General features: G+C 46.4%; 1 protein-coding gene across 1 annotated transcript in view; it reads right to left on the bottom strand.

Annotated features, from left to right (window-relative positions):
• Positions 1-14,882, bottom strand: part of USH2A (usherin) — a 3,586,186-nt gene that overhangs the window by 1,367,172 nt on the left and 2,204,132 nt on the right. The window contains exon 41 of the mRNA XM_069233891.1: positions 3,945-4,573. Within this exon, the coding sequence (XP_069089992.1) occupies positions 3,945-4,573 (629 nt within the window). The remainder of the gene's footprint in view (positions 1-3,944; positions 4,574-14,882) is intronic.

Raw genomic sequence — 14,882 nt, 5'->3', positions numbered from 1 at the left:
CATGCGTGTGTTTACACAAAAGAGGCTTCTAGGCTACAAAATCCCTCTTGTTTGGTTACACTAATTTCCCTTGAATGAAGTTTGTATGGCAGCCAAAACAATGGTAGTTATCCTGCCCTCCAGAGCTCATTCCCAAAAGAATGATGTAAATAATTGAAAACTTCAGAGGCAGACCTGCAAGGCTTCCTTACTGTACTCGATTAACATTTATGCCCACTTGTTTTAATAGGCTACGACGTATCCCAAAATTTCCTCTTTGATTTCCAGACTATTAAATCTTAATTTCGAAGGCCGGATTCGAACGCGTGGATCCTGAAGAAACAATTTGCATGTAAACAGCGTCTTTCTCCCAGACTTAGTCACGGCACAATGCCTGCGATGAGGCCTGCGCGCAGCGGCCGTACGTGGGTCGGGCGTCGATAGCGTAGGAGTCGCATGGTCGCCCTTGAAGTAAAAGAAGGACGTGAGCGATGCAATTATAGGCGTTTATTTAAATAGGTGATTGTGGAAGGAGCTTGTGGTTTTATTCCAAATCTCAGCAGTAGGCAGGTGTCCAGCTTTGTCTAATTAAGATTACTCCCAGCGCCCATGCACATGTGTGCACAGCCCTAAATGCAGCGCGTCCTCTGGTGTGGAAGGCACTGATTACTTGTTAGTCTTGACTGTACAGGAAAGGCGTATGACAGAAAGACAAAGTTTGACCTATTCCCCCACCCGTCATTTCATGACTTCCATTTTTATCAAACTCAAGGAGTGCATCAAGAGCGCCATGGACATTTGTACAAGCAAGGGAAAGAGACATAGGGCCATATGTACGAACACATTTTCCCATAGACACAGAATGGGTAAAACCTTTGCTACATCTTGCCCATAGTTCGGTACTGAAAGAGGCAGCCACAATATAGGTACAACAAGACCATCACACTTTGACACCCGGTGCCACTGCACCTGATGAACTACAGATAGCTACACCCTTGCCCTGCTGTCCTATAACTCAAGCCACCTTTCTATCTGATCTTCCAATCTCCCACCTGACTAAGTCACTGAAGGCCGGTTAACCAACACTTTTTGCATGTCTAAGGTCGCACGTGAATTCAAATGGTACATCCTGATTCGCAGATTAGAAGATGTGGGAGGACACCATGATCAATATAGTACTCAGACATACACACAGACAACCTTCATGTCTAGTTTAATATGGCCGAAGACTTTTACCAAATGGGTAGGGTTTTACTTCATTGATTAGGGAATGCCCAGGGTTCCCACTCACTAGCTCATGCCAGGCACAAATGTGGCATTTTGAGGGACTCACTTCAGAACACATCTGAACCTGAGGAACTGCAGAAGAATAGTGAACCTGTTGGCTGTGACCTGAGAATAGCCCCGAAATACAATCCAGTTTCAGGGTGTCTCTCTTACCTAGTCTGAGTTTCCTTGGCTCAACCAGTCTAGCCATCTTATCCATATTTAGCCTCGAGTACAATACCATTAAACCTGGATGCCAAGATAAAGTATTGGCTTTAAATACACCTAGATTAAACACTACCTTGAAATACAGCACACAGTGATGCCACTTATAGGACTCACAGGTACTTTGACTTCAGATGGTTTCATTTCTTCAAACCACAGACTGGACAGTTTTGAGCAGAAACTTCACTAATCTCCAAGCCTTGGTCACTGTGTCTTTGAGCCATCAGTGGAAGACTGAATGGCACCTTAACAGGCCCAGTGCACAGTTATACATCCTGAGTTGTGAACTCAGCAGGAGGACACTGTAAGTCAGTGCTGCAACCCTGCATTTACTTCCTAAAAACCTGTGCTTTTTGAAGAGTGGGCGTTGACATGACATATTATGAACTTTGGATTACTTTTTCTCCATTAATAGACCTTTTTGAAATCATTTTTCTTCCTTTTTTAATCATTCAATTTTCAGTTTTAACATTTATCATTTTGACTTACACTTTGTGTGAAAAATCAGATTCCCCATTTTTTGACAGCTTTTGTTTAGCTGTAGTGTTAAACATGGTACCTCTCATTTTCCTTTATGAGTACTGTATTGCTTTTATCTAGTTACCAAATGTGAGCCAAGAACCACTTAGGATCCGTGTGGGGCCTAGACTGCACTAAAGTGTGTACCTAGACCTGGGTGAAAGGTGCATAACTTCCTTTGTGGAATTTACATGAAAAGCCCAAATAATTTTGCCTTATGCGAAATGCCAGTCTGGCATTTTGTGCCACTTGTTACTGCAAAATGTATCCTTGCATCCATTTGTACATGAGGACGCATTTCTAGCCAAAACAAAATAGTGTTCTGTCCTTTCACATTATTCACCTGCTCCTGTAATAGGATTTTTACCCGAACACAATCTGAATTATGTGACGTGGTGTACTAGCATAATCTGGGTCATTTTGCATATCAAGGAAAACACAAATTGTTGGAAATAATATGAGATTATGCCTGTGAAAACAAAATTTCACTCAGGTCTATAGTTACATTAACCCACCAGTTCCTTACATTGGTTGTAAGTGGCAGTAAGTGAAAATACTTGAGTTGATCAACTACTAAACAGTCACCGCAGTAAAGACAAATAATCGGATTTAGCGATTGCTAGTAATTTTGAAGCCACAATGTTGACTAGCTCACAGCTTTGTGAATCTGGAGAGAGTTAAAAAAAAAAAAAAAAGGAAATTTCTGTGGTAAGAGGAATGTTTCCACTGCCCCCCCAACTCTAGGTATGCTACTTGGTAGCCACTTTCTATCAGCAAAGGAGATTTATCTCATTCTCCACTAGGGTAAGTTCCTAAGTAGGATTTACTGCAGTGGACGGCTGGGAAGGGGATGATGCAGTTGCCAAGCGGTGGCTATTATGCTTCCCTGCTTCCACTGAGGTCTAGGGCAGCATTGAGCGACAGCTGGGAAATATCGTTTTCAACAGCCTGTGTCCCATTCATGGCAGACAAAACATCCAGCTGCAAGAAACTGGTCTGATGAAGTAAACTTCACCTCGGGGAAAGTCCTGAAACTTTGATGTTCTTTATAAATGGAGGTTTCCAAACTTTCACCAACAGTGCAATCAGGGAGATTCACTTCTTAAAGGAAAATTCTCAGATTTCTAGAGGGAGCTTGAAATATAGACAGGAATCCACTGCTGAATATTCTTAAATCGTAGGTATAGTATCATGGAGGAATCGGCATCAAAGAATTATCCTATGGATTTTCATTATTATCCAGTGCTGCGTGATTTTTTTAGCAAGGAAATGTTCCATATTTTTTCTGTCACTTTTTGTTCAGTGGAACATGAGAGAAATGTGCAAAGTAATATGACTGCTTTATGGGTATAGCTTGAAGCAGCTGAGTTTGAAAAGTTATTTCAGTCTTGTAAGAGTCCTTACAAAAGAGGGAAGGGAGCCTGAAATTCCAAAGATGATGAGCTAGAGACAACAGAGGATGTGGATGTCCAGTGCCTTCACTTCTTCCATTGATTCTCCTTTACCAGCAGGACAACATTTGCAAGAAGAACTGTAGGATAGGAGAACCATCAAGACAGAGAGGGGAATGTGAGTTACAATCAGCTATAGAAGTAAGGCAACTGGTTTAAAACAGACCATCATTTGATTGCTTTCTTGTTCATTTACCACTGTTAATGTTAAAACGATTATTCTCTCAAAGTCAGTTCAACACCTTTTTGCTACACAGTATTTTTGCAATGTCCCCAAAATCTCTACCCTTCTCTTTCATCAATTCACATTATGTTTGAAATGATGAATCTTACCTCGATGGACAAGGCCACTGGCAATTTGTGTGAATCTTTAACAAATGGCAGCACATTCATCAATAATCCAATAATACAGCTCATGTCGACTGTTGGTACGCACACACACACACCCGCCCACCCTTATTAATAATTGACCAAAATATTCAGTATTTTATTTCAGCAGCCTACCTTGACTGTGTATGGTCCTAAGACCAGTACCTCTGGTGATTTTACACCCACAGGCCTCGATGGTCTGGTTGTGACTTCAGACCATGCACTGCTGCTTGTGCCACCATTCACAGTGCTTGCCAATATTCTATATTCATAAGTCTTCCAGGGACTGAGAGCTGAAGTCTGATCCTTGAATTTCATGGGATGATTAAAAGGCACAGTCACAAGCATTGAAATGTTTTCTGTTCCCTTCAGCCTGCGTTCTATAGTAAAGTTCTCAATAATGCCATTTGGGTGACGAGGAGGTTGCCATGAAAGTAGGACTGAGGTTGGCGTGTCAGAATACAACTCTGGTGCAGGGATGCCACCAGGTTTGTCTGGCAGAGTTTGAATGGCTGGTGACTCTGCCGAACGAGAGCATCCTTTGGAGGTGCATGCTTCAACTTGGAACTGATACTTAGTGTATGGCTGCAGGTCAGCAACAGTGTAATTCGAACTGCTTCCTGGAACTGTGGTTAGTAAGTGATCATTCTGGATAATGTTGTAATGAGTAAGATTTCCATGAGGCATTGAAGGGCATTGCCACTTGATGACCACTGATTTGGACTTAGCTTCCAATACAAGAGGAGGGTCAATAGGTCCAGGCACTATAAAAATAAACAACACCAAAAACATCATTATTAATATGATTTAATAAGAATTGAGAATAAGAAATCTGTTCATGGGTAAGACTGCGCTCCATACATTTCTATAATAATATAAAGTACCACGGTATGTAATCAATGGACAAACAAAACTTTATTTTAGAGAAAGAAATACAGTTTAGGAAGGAAAGGATCTGTGGTGTTTTGAAAAACATGCTTCACTTTTGTGTTTATAATATTAAAAATATGGTTACACCAGTTGTGGCCCCCGGATCACCAAGGGGGCAGGGCGGGGCCCGGGTGGCGGGTTTGGAGGTAGGACGATGATGACATATAACATTAAAAAAATATATATTAAAAAACACTTACCTTCTTTCCCGTGACTCGACATTACGTTCCTCTGCTCTACTGTCTCCTCCAGCACAGGCTCTCAGCCTGCCCTGCGGCCCAGGCGGACTGGGAGCCTGTACAGGCTCTCTGCAGCCCAACAACTGTTTTGCTGGGCTGGAGAGACCCTTCTGCGCATGTGTGTTTGGCCGGCCCAAGACGGCCAGTCAAACATGCATGCGCAGTGAGCACTCCCCCTCATTGCTCGTCTCCCCTGTGGCCCTGCCTCTTTTCCCCAAAAACTAGAATAAACGTAGTTTATTCTTGTTTTTGGGGAAAAGGTTTTCAGCTGCTGGCGGGGGGGGGGGCAAAGCTCCTCCGCCCTTATGGAGGAGCCGCCCCTGGGTTACACTGCAAACAAAAAAAAGGGATGTGTGTTTGTAACACACAACATATGATTTCATACTCTAGGCACCCTATTACGCGCTGCCTAGTTAATTGAGATATGTGTTTTGACAGCTAACACCACACTTCTGCAGTTTTCATGCAATAAATTCAAGCAGGTTTAACTTGTCGAAATTTATCAGGAGATGTAGGAAGCTGGCTCTGTATACACTATTTCAAAATGAGATATAGGGGGTCATTATGATCCCAGCAGTTGGAGCTATTGTGGCTGTAGTACTGCCAACAGGCTGGTGGTACATACCACCACATTATGACATTGGCGGGTTGGCTGAAGTCAACTCATCAATGTACCACTCCAACCGCCATGGTGGTATCAGCCGCCGGGCTGCAGATAACCATCTCTAGCCCGGCAGCCGGCTGTATAATGATCTTGTCTACCGCCATCATTTTCGTGGCGTTCGTAACGCCACAAAAACCATGGTGGTAGGCCTGATCAGTGACAGGGAATTCCTCCCCTGTCACTGATAGGAGGCTCCCTCTCCCCCAAACCTCTCCAAACACCCCCCTACCCAGCCTACATCCACGCCCCACCCAATCACACACACGCAGACACACACTTATCCACACATGCATACACACATGCATTCATCCATTCACGCACACATACGCACACACATCAAAACATACATGCAGACAAGCATTCACATTTCCATACATACAAGCACTCACACACATTCATATGCGCATTCAGACACATTCATACACGCACTCAGACACATTCATACATGCACGCACACAACACTAAACACATACTCGCATTCACGCACACACACACTCACACATACATGCACACACCCCCTCTACACCCCCAACTCCTCCACTGTCGGAGACCCGACTTACCTGGATCCAGGGGGTCTTCTGGCAGAGGACAGGATGGGGCGCTGCTACCGCCATCAGCGCCCACCAGCAGAACACCTCCAGGCCGTATTATTTTCATAATATAGCTGGGGGTGGTCTACTGGCGTGGCACTGCTGGTGGTAGCAGCGCCACCTTACTGCCATCAACCAGTATGGCCACACCCGGATTTCCACCCTTCTTGTGGCGGAAATCTGGCTGTTGTCATATTATGGTTGACGGATGGTAGCCGCAGCGACGGTCCTTTGGCGGCCATCACTGTTTTGACCGCCATTGTCATAATGGGGTCCATAGTGTGCACAGAATCCAGGGGTTCCCCAAGAGGCTTGGCAGAGGCAATATTAGATAATACTAATGCTCTATTTGTGGTAGTGTGGTCAAGCAGTTAGGTGTATCAGAGGGTAGTGTTAAGCATTTGTTGTACACACACAAGCCTTAAGTGAAAACACACACTCAATTACTTAACTCCAGGCCAATAGGTTTTTATATAGAAAAATATATTTTTGTTAATTTATTTCTAGAACCACAAGATTAATTTAGCAGGAAAGTACATCCAATGAAAGGTACTTTGCATAGTAATACTTAGGACTTTGAATAGATTCAATATTGTACACAGTTTTTTTTAAATGGCAAAAAGGTATTTTAAAGTGGACACACTGCAATTTTCAACAGTTCCTGGGGGAGGGAATCAAAGTACAGTTTCTGAGGTAAGTACCACACTTACAAGTTCAGTCTCAGGGGCATAGATAGCCCACCGTTGGGGTTTAAAGGCAACCCCAAACACCCAGCAACACAGGGCCGGTCAGGTGCAGTGGTCAAACAGGAGCCAAAATAACGTGGGCGTCTATGGAGACAGAGGGTATCCAGTCTGCTTGCAGGTAAGTGCCTGCATTGTCGGAGGGCAGACCAGGGGGGTTTGGAGGAGTACTGGAGGGGCCCCAAGTAGGCACAAAAACCACACCCTCAGCTGCACGGGGCAGCCAGGTGCAGTGTGCAAACAGGGCGTCGGCTTCTTCATAGAACTCTATGGAGGGACCGGGGTTCACTTAGGTGCTGCAGGCAGGGCACAGGGGGGTCTCTCAGGCAAGCCACTAACTGGGCAAGGGTGAGGGTCACCTGCTGGTCGCTGCTGCACCGGTGGTCGGTTTCTCACAGGCCTGGGGACTGCGGGTGCAGTGCTTCTCCAGACGTCAGATATCTTCTTCCCGGGCAGTCGCGGTCAGGGGGGCCCTTGGGATTCCCTCTGCAGGCGTCGTCGTGGGGGTGCAGAAAGGTCAGCCCAGGGTGGACACGTCGGAGCCGCCTAGGGGTCCACTCTGGATAGCTGGTTTCCCTGGACACAGGCCGGGGGTGTCAGGTGCAGAGTAGTTGGACTCAAGCTTCTGGAGTGAGGTGAGAGTCCCTTTCAAGTTGGTTTCTTGGTCTTTTCTTTGGGCAGGTCTGCTATCCACAGGAGTTTCTTGGTCCTCGGTGATGCAGGCAGTCCCCTGGAGGCTTTTCTGGGGTCACTGGTCCTGCAGAACGCGTTGCTTCTTTTCTTGCAGCTTTTCATTGCTGGAGATTCAGTTGGTGTCTCCTTCTCTTCTTTGTGGGGTTTTCAGCTCAGCATTCCTTCTTCTTTCTTGAGGTTGTCAGGAATCTGAAGAACTGGGTTCAGGGTCGTCCCTAAATATTACATTTAGGGATGTGTTAGGGTCAGAGGGCAGTAGCCAATGGCTACTGTCCCTGAGGGTGGCTACACCCTCCTTGTGCCCCCTCCCTATGGGGACGAGGGAACATCCCTATCCCGATTGGTCCTAATCCTCCAAAGCAAGATGGAGGATTACTCAAGTAGGGGGGTCACTTCAGCTCTGGTCACCTTAGGGGTGGACCTGGCTGGAGGTGTGACTCCTCCTTGTTTTTCTCATTATCCCTCCGGACTTGCTGCCAAAAGTGGGGGCTCGTCCAGGGGGTGGGAATCTCCACTAGCTGGAGTGCCCTGGGGCACTGTAACACCAGGCTCGAGCCTTTGAGGCTCACTGCCAGGTGTTAGAGTTCCTGCAGGGGAGGTGTGAAGCACCTCCACCCAGGACAGGCTTTGTTTCTGACCACAGAGTGCACAAAGGCACTCACCCATGTGGTCAGAAACTCGTCTGGAAGTGGCAGGCTGGCACAGACCGGTCAGCCTTGCACTAGCAGTTGGGCTAACATACAGGGGGCATCCCTTTGATGCCCTCTGTGTGCATTTTTAAGTAAATCCCACACTGGCATCAGTGTGGGTTTACTGTGCTGAGAAGTTTGATACCAAAATTCCCAGTATTCAGTGTAGCCATTATGGTGCTGTGAAGTTCGTAATGACAAACTTCCAGACCATATACTCAGTATGGCTATCCTGCACTTACAATGTCTAAGAATTCTCTTACACACTGTAGGGGCATAGAGCTCATGCAGCTATGCCCTCACCTGTGGTATAGTACACCCTGCCTTAGGACTGTAAGGCCTGCTAGAGGGGTGACTTACCTATGCCACAGGCAGTGGTTTGTGGGCATGGCACTCTGAGGGGAGTGCCATGTCGACTTTGTCTTTTCTCCCCAGTAGCACACACAAGCTGCAAAGCAGTGTGCATGTACTGAGTGAGGGGTCAGCCCTTAGGGACCTTCCCTGGCCACAGGGCTCTTGGTACCAGGGGTACCTTTTACAAGGGGCTTAACTGTGTGCCAGGGCTGTGCCAATTGTGGAAACAAAGGTACAGTTTTAGGGAAAGAACACTGATGCTGGGGCCTGATTAGCAGCGTTCCAGCACACTTCCAATCAAAACTGGCATCAGCACTAGGTAAAAAGTGGGGGGTGACCATGCCAACAGTGGCATTTTCCTACAGGGGTGAAATGGATAATAATTACCTGGGCATGCAGATTTTGGTACTTTAAGCACCAAAGTCTCCATATTATTCCCCATTATCGGGGACAAACTTGCAATGAGGAGTTATTCATTCACCCTAATAACTTCTGACCAAGAGGATTCAGATTTTAAAAGGCTCCAAAAGTATCTACCCAAACACAGGCACTCATACTGGGGACTAAAGAAGTTGGTTGTTGATTACTAGAGTGGCACTGATAACCATTAGTATAGTAGTAATTAAAAAAATGTAAGACATGAGACGATGCAGTGCACAGGCCCTGGGATGGAAGAGGAGCATGCATGAAGCTGCTAATGACTGTGGCAGAAGGAATGACCATTTACTGATGTCCACTGATAGAATCAGGCATGGTGACGGTTATACCAACACCCAGAAATTGAATGGCTAGTTCGCACCAGCTTCCTTTACTTCCTCTCACTAGTGACATCATTGTACCATTCACTGATAAGCACTATTGCAAAATGCTCTGATGACATTTATTAAAAATAAAAGAGACTGTCTTGCCCCTTCACATTCCTCCCAAAGCTTATCAGGTGCTCATCGTTTTAAGCATGCCCTAGTGTTGACCTACTAAGGGTTGAAACGCTGTTGACAACTAAATCAGCTTATTTACACACCATATTGAACACACATTCAAAACACCCTTTCACCCTGAGCATGTGTATATACACCACATCTTTATTTCCATTTTTTCTGGAAGAATACCAGTTGAACCACTATTATTGTGCATTAAATTTCATGATCCACAGCACTTGAGTAATTCACTTGGAAATATTTAGCACATAGCTAGAAAAGAGAGGTGGTAAGTTGTTCTGGTCTATAAAATGACAGCATGCCATCACCCACCCATGAGTAACTGGACAATAGGGGTAGGAAACGTGTGAAAACACAGAGTTGTACCCATGAGCTTTATGCATTAAAGTAACATTGCAGATAGACCTGGTTGAATTAGCCCATTCTAAATATGAAACATGTTTAATTCTGAGTGATAGGGGTTTGTGACCACCAAAGTGTGATGAAAGCCTCAGCAAAGAGTTGGTTGAAATAGTCAGAGTACTTCATGACTCCTATTCAGCAGAAACATCACCTACCTGGCACTAATACTTATTTTCCAGAGTGAGGCAGCACACAGATATCCGCTTCATGTTTTTATTGTCTCTTCCATCCAGTTGTGCTCGGAAGGGCTACTGGTATGAAGTCCTTTTTGTATGGGATACTAGTCAATGGTTGGTGATAGCTCACTAATCTCAATGTATTCACACAGTTTACAATGCTTCATCTCAGTTTACTGTAAAACACAAAGTAAAGCCTGTTCTGGAAGTCCCTCAAAATGACAGGATTTGTCTGTTAGTGTGCAAAGCTTTGAATCCATACCAGAGGTTGTAGACAAGGAAATTGTCCTGCAAAACCAACCTTTGCTGGGTCTGAGGCCAAGTCCCCCTTTAGTGTGAGAGGAGATAGGTTGACTGGGAGCAGAACAAAAACAAAGGCAACCCCTATCACTATAAAACTGATCACAATACACACATACTCTTGAAGGTTCCAGACAGTTCTTGGTAAAGGCTATCTGCTTTCTACTCCCTTTCCCAAATTCCAAGATAAGTACTATTTAATGGACTCTAAATAGCTCCTTCCTACCACCAGCTTACGTCTAATGTTCTCTCCCAGGAAAAGCATTTTGCACCTCACGAAATAATTATGTATTGAGAGGAGAAAGTCTAATCTGAACTGAAATAATTACTGAGAGGCTTTCAAGCAGAAACAAAATCACTTAATATATCAGCAACACATTTAATAAAAAATCTATTAGATTGCTGATAAATATTACACTGTTTCACGAATATACTCTGTAGGTTTTTCCTAACCTTATTTAGGAAAGAATGTAAATTGTATTTATAATTAGTCTTTACAGCCTAAATAAAAACAGCATTTGAAGTCCTTTTCCTGCAAGGGTAAACAAACTTAAACATTAGGCATCCATATGTTTAAATGTACAAGTTACTTACCTTTGGTAATGATATATCTAGTTGCAGATTCCTTACCTTAGAATTTTCTCCCAGGCGTCAGACTGGAACTGGAGATTTTTTCTTGGAGCAATACCCTTGTGAGTCAGTAGGTGACGTTGGTCGACTCCACAGGTGTCGTTGTCGCTGTGATGACGTAGAGAGTAATACATAGACCCCGCCTCAGCGCAGTGACTTCAGTTTCTTTTCATGACTTTCCACACCAAAGCGCTGAGCCGCGAAGAACACTGAGATTGGTGGACCAGAGCTCAGGCCCTAAAAGGGGAATCCCTGTCCCTAGAAATCAGTTCGCAAGTGGGGAGGTTGGGTGGGCCAGTAAGGAATATGCAACTAGAATATGTCTCTACCAGATATATTGTTACCGAAGGTAAGTAACTTGTACATCTGATAAAGACTTCTAGTTGCAGATTCCTTACCTTAGAATAGATACCCGAGCAATGCATTCCTCGGAGGTAGGGTGAGAACCAAGATCATATTAGAAAATCCTGAAGGACCGAATAACCAAAGTAACCGTCTAGACAGACCTGACTGTCCAGGCAGTAATGTTTAAAAAATGTGTGTAAGGATGCCCACATACCTGCCTGGCAGATATCCAGGACAGGAATTCAGCGTGCTAATGCAGTGGAAGCAGTAGTTGCTCTGGGGGAATGAGCACACAAGCCCTCAGGGGGTTGCTTCTTGGCCAAAGCATAGCACATCTTGATGCAAAGAACTACCCATCGAGAGATGGTACGTTTTTTCACCGCCTTCTCTTTCTTGGCACCTACATATCTAACAAAGAGTTGATCATCCAACCGGAAATCTTTAGTACCATTTTGATAGAACGCCAATGCTCTTTTTGGGTCCAGACTGTGGAGTTTCTCCTCCTCATGAGAAGGATGTGGGGGTGCATAAAAAGTAGGCAATGTGATGGACTGGCCTACATGAAAAGGCGTAACGACCTTGGGAAGGAAGAAAGCCTTAGTACGTAACACCACTTTTTCAGGGTGCCCAGACAAGTAAAGGCTGATGAGGTAACCTAAAAGGCCAAAATAGCCGATAAATACCCTTTAAAGGTGCCCAAAGCAGAGCCCTGCTGGACTAAAGAAAGAATGAACAAAAGAACCTCAGAAAGAGGAGCAGAGAGGGGGTCAACAAATTTGTTGGTACACCATGCCACAAATTTATGTCAACGACAGGCGTATATTGTTCTGGCGGAGGGACGCCTGGCTGCAAAGATAACGTCACAGACAGGTGGAAGGGCAAAAGCCGTCAACTGTCACCGCTCAATCTTCATGCATGAAGGTGGAGATTGGACAGGTTTGGGCAGAGAATCGTCCCCTGCTACTGTGACAGAAGATCCTCCCGAAGAGCCAGTCTGAGTGGAGGATCCATGGCCATGCTCCATAGCTCGGGATACCATACTCTCCGTGCCCAGTTTGGAGCCACCAAGATAACTTGGGCCCAATCATTCCTGATCTTCTTGAGAAATCTGGGCAGAAGTGGTATAGGCGGAAAGGCAGAGAGGAGGCCGGAGTTCCACTTGAGACGAAAAGCGTCTCCGAGCAGGTGCCGCCTTGGAAACTCCAAAGCGCAAAACAGATGACATTGCGCGTTCTCTGCGGAGGCGAACAGATCTAACCAAAGCTCTCTCCACTGCTGAAAGAGACCTTGCTCCACCTCTGGATGGAGACGCCATTCATGATCAGCTGTGCATCAACGGCTGAGTTTGTCCTCTCTGGCATTGAGAGAACCCGCCAGATGTTGAACCACCAGGGTAATGCCCTGATGTTCCAGCCATGTCCAGAGACCTAGTGCCTCCTGACAAAGGGTCCATGACCCTCTCTGCCCTGTTTGTTGTAGTACCACATGGCGGTAGTATTGTCCGTGAACACCTGCACTACCTTCCCTTTGAGAGAGGGAAGAAATGCTTTCAACGCAAGCCTGATCGCCTGGAGCTCCAGAAGATTGATATGGAGCCCAGACTCCGCCAGAGACCAGGGGCCTCTGATCTCTGCCTCTCCCATGTGGCCGCCCCAACCCACAAGCGACGCATCTGTCACTATAGATAGATCTGGCTGGGGAAGGGAACTGCCGTGGACCCAATGCAGATTCGAAAGCCACCACTGCAGGTCTTTCACAGTCCCCTCCGAGATCTGGACCATGTCAGATAGATGCCCCTGATGCTGCACCCACTGGAACCTCACGTCCCACTGCAGAGCCCGCATATGCCATCTGGCATGTGTCACTAGCAGGATGCAGGAGGCCACGAGCGCCAGCAGCCTCAAAGTCACAGTCTCACCGAAATCCAAGACAGAGGCTGAAAGATTGGAATCATAGCCTGAATATCTTGGACTCACTTTTTGGGAGGATAAGCCCGAAAATGCACTGTGTCCAGAACAGCTCTGATGAAAGGGAGTCAGGTGTAACTTTGGCACGTTTATAGTGAACCCCAGCATGTGCAGGAGGCTCGCCGTAGTCTGAAGGTGGGAGGCGACTTCCTGGGGCGAGTCCGCCTTTAACAGCCAGTTGTCGAGGTAGGGGAAGACTGAGACCCCTAACCTGCGCAGATGAGCTGCAACCACCGCCATCACTTTCATGAACACCCTATGGGCGCTGGTAAGGCGGAAGGGGAGCACGGTAAACTGATAGTGCTCGTGACCTACCACGCATCGTAGGTAACATCTGTGGGCAGACAGGATGGAGATGTAGAATAAGCGTCCTGTAAGTCCAATGCTACCAACCAGTCTTCAGGTCTAAGGCAGACAGAACCTGAGCCAGGTTGAGCATTTTGAATTTCTCCTTCTTGAGGAAGTAGTTGAGGTCCTGAAGGTCTAGCATAGGAAGTAAGCCCTTGTCCTTTTTTGGCACCAGAAAGTAGCCGGAATAACAACCACAACCTACTTCTGGCACAGGGACCTTCTCTGTAGCTCCCTTGGCCAAGAGAGCCGCGACTTCCTGGCAGAGAAGTGCCAAATGATCTTCCGGAGTTGGCTTAGTGATGGAGGTATGGCTGTAGGGGCAGATCCAAAAGGGAGGGAGTAGCCCTATCTAACAATCTGAAAAACCCACCTGTACGTAGTGATGGATTCTCAGTGGGGCAGGTGATGGCGAATCCTGTGGCCAACTGGATGGGAGTGAGGGGACAGACTAGGAGGGTTTGGAGACTGCAGAGGGGGCAGAGGTGGACTGGGCAGACCTCTGGTTCCCTGTCCCACATCCACCTGGAATTCCGCGTCCGCGGCCACGCAGCCGCTGTACCGCATGGGTGGCACAGTGTCTAAGCCGGGGGCGCTGACAGGGAGCCCCTTCCGTGGCCACAAAAGGGGCGAAAAGCAGACTGCTGGAGGCGAGGGGCAGCGGAAAGACCAAGGGACCGAGCCGTAGCCCGGGAATCCTTGAATCTCTCCAAGGCCGAGTCCACTTTGTCTCCAAAGAGGTAGGAGCCATCAAAGGGCATGTCCATGAGAGACTGATGGACATCCCCTGAAAAAACAGAAGTACGCAACCAGGCATGGCGTCTAAAGGCCACTGTCGCAGTAACTGATCTGCCCAGAGAATCTGTTGTTTCCAGCCCATATCAGATAGTGAACTTCGCCTCATCTCTCCCATTGTTGACAGCTTGGGAGATGATAGCACGTGCCTCCTCCGTTATCTGGGGCAGGGCTTGCAAAACCATATTCCACAGAGAGTGGCGATAGCAGCCCAAAAGGAATGCGTGTTCACAGACCGCAGCGCGAGATTGGAGGAAGAAAACAACTTCC

This window comes from Pleurodeles waltl, chromosome 5 (assembly GCF_031143425.1).
Source record: "Pleurodeles waltl isolate 20211129_DDA chromosome 5, aPleWal1.hap1.20221129, whole genome shotgun sequence".
NCBI lineage: Eukaryota > Metazoa > Chordata > Amphibia > Caudata > Salamandridae > Pleurodeles > Pleurodeles waltl.
Note: the sequence above shows the minus strand (reverse complement) of the source record. Positions and strands in the feature narration are given on the sequence as shown.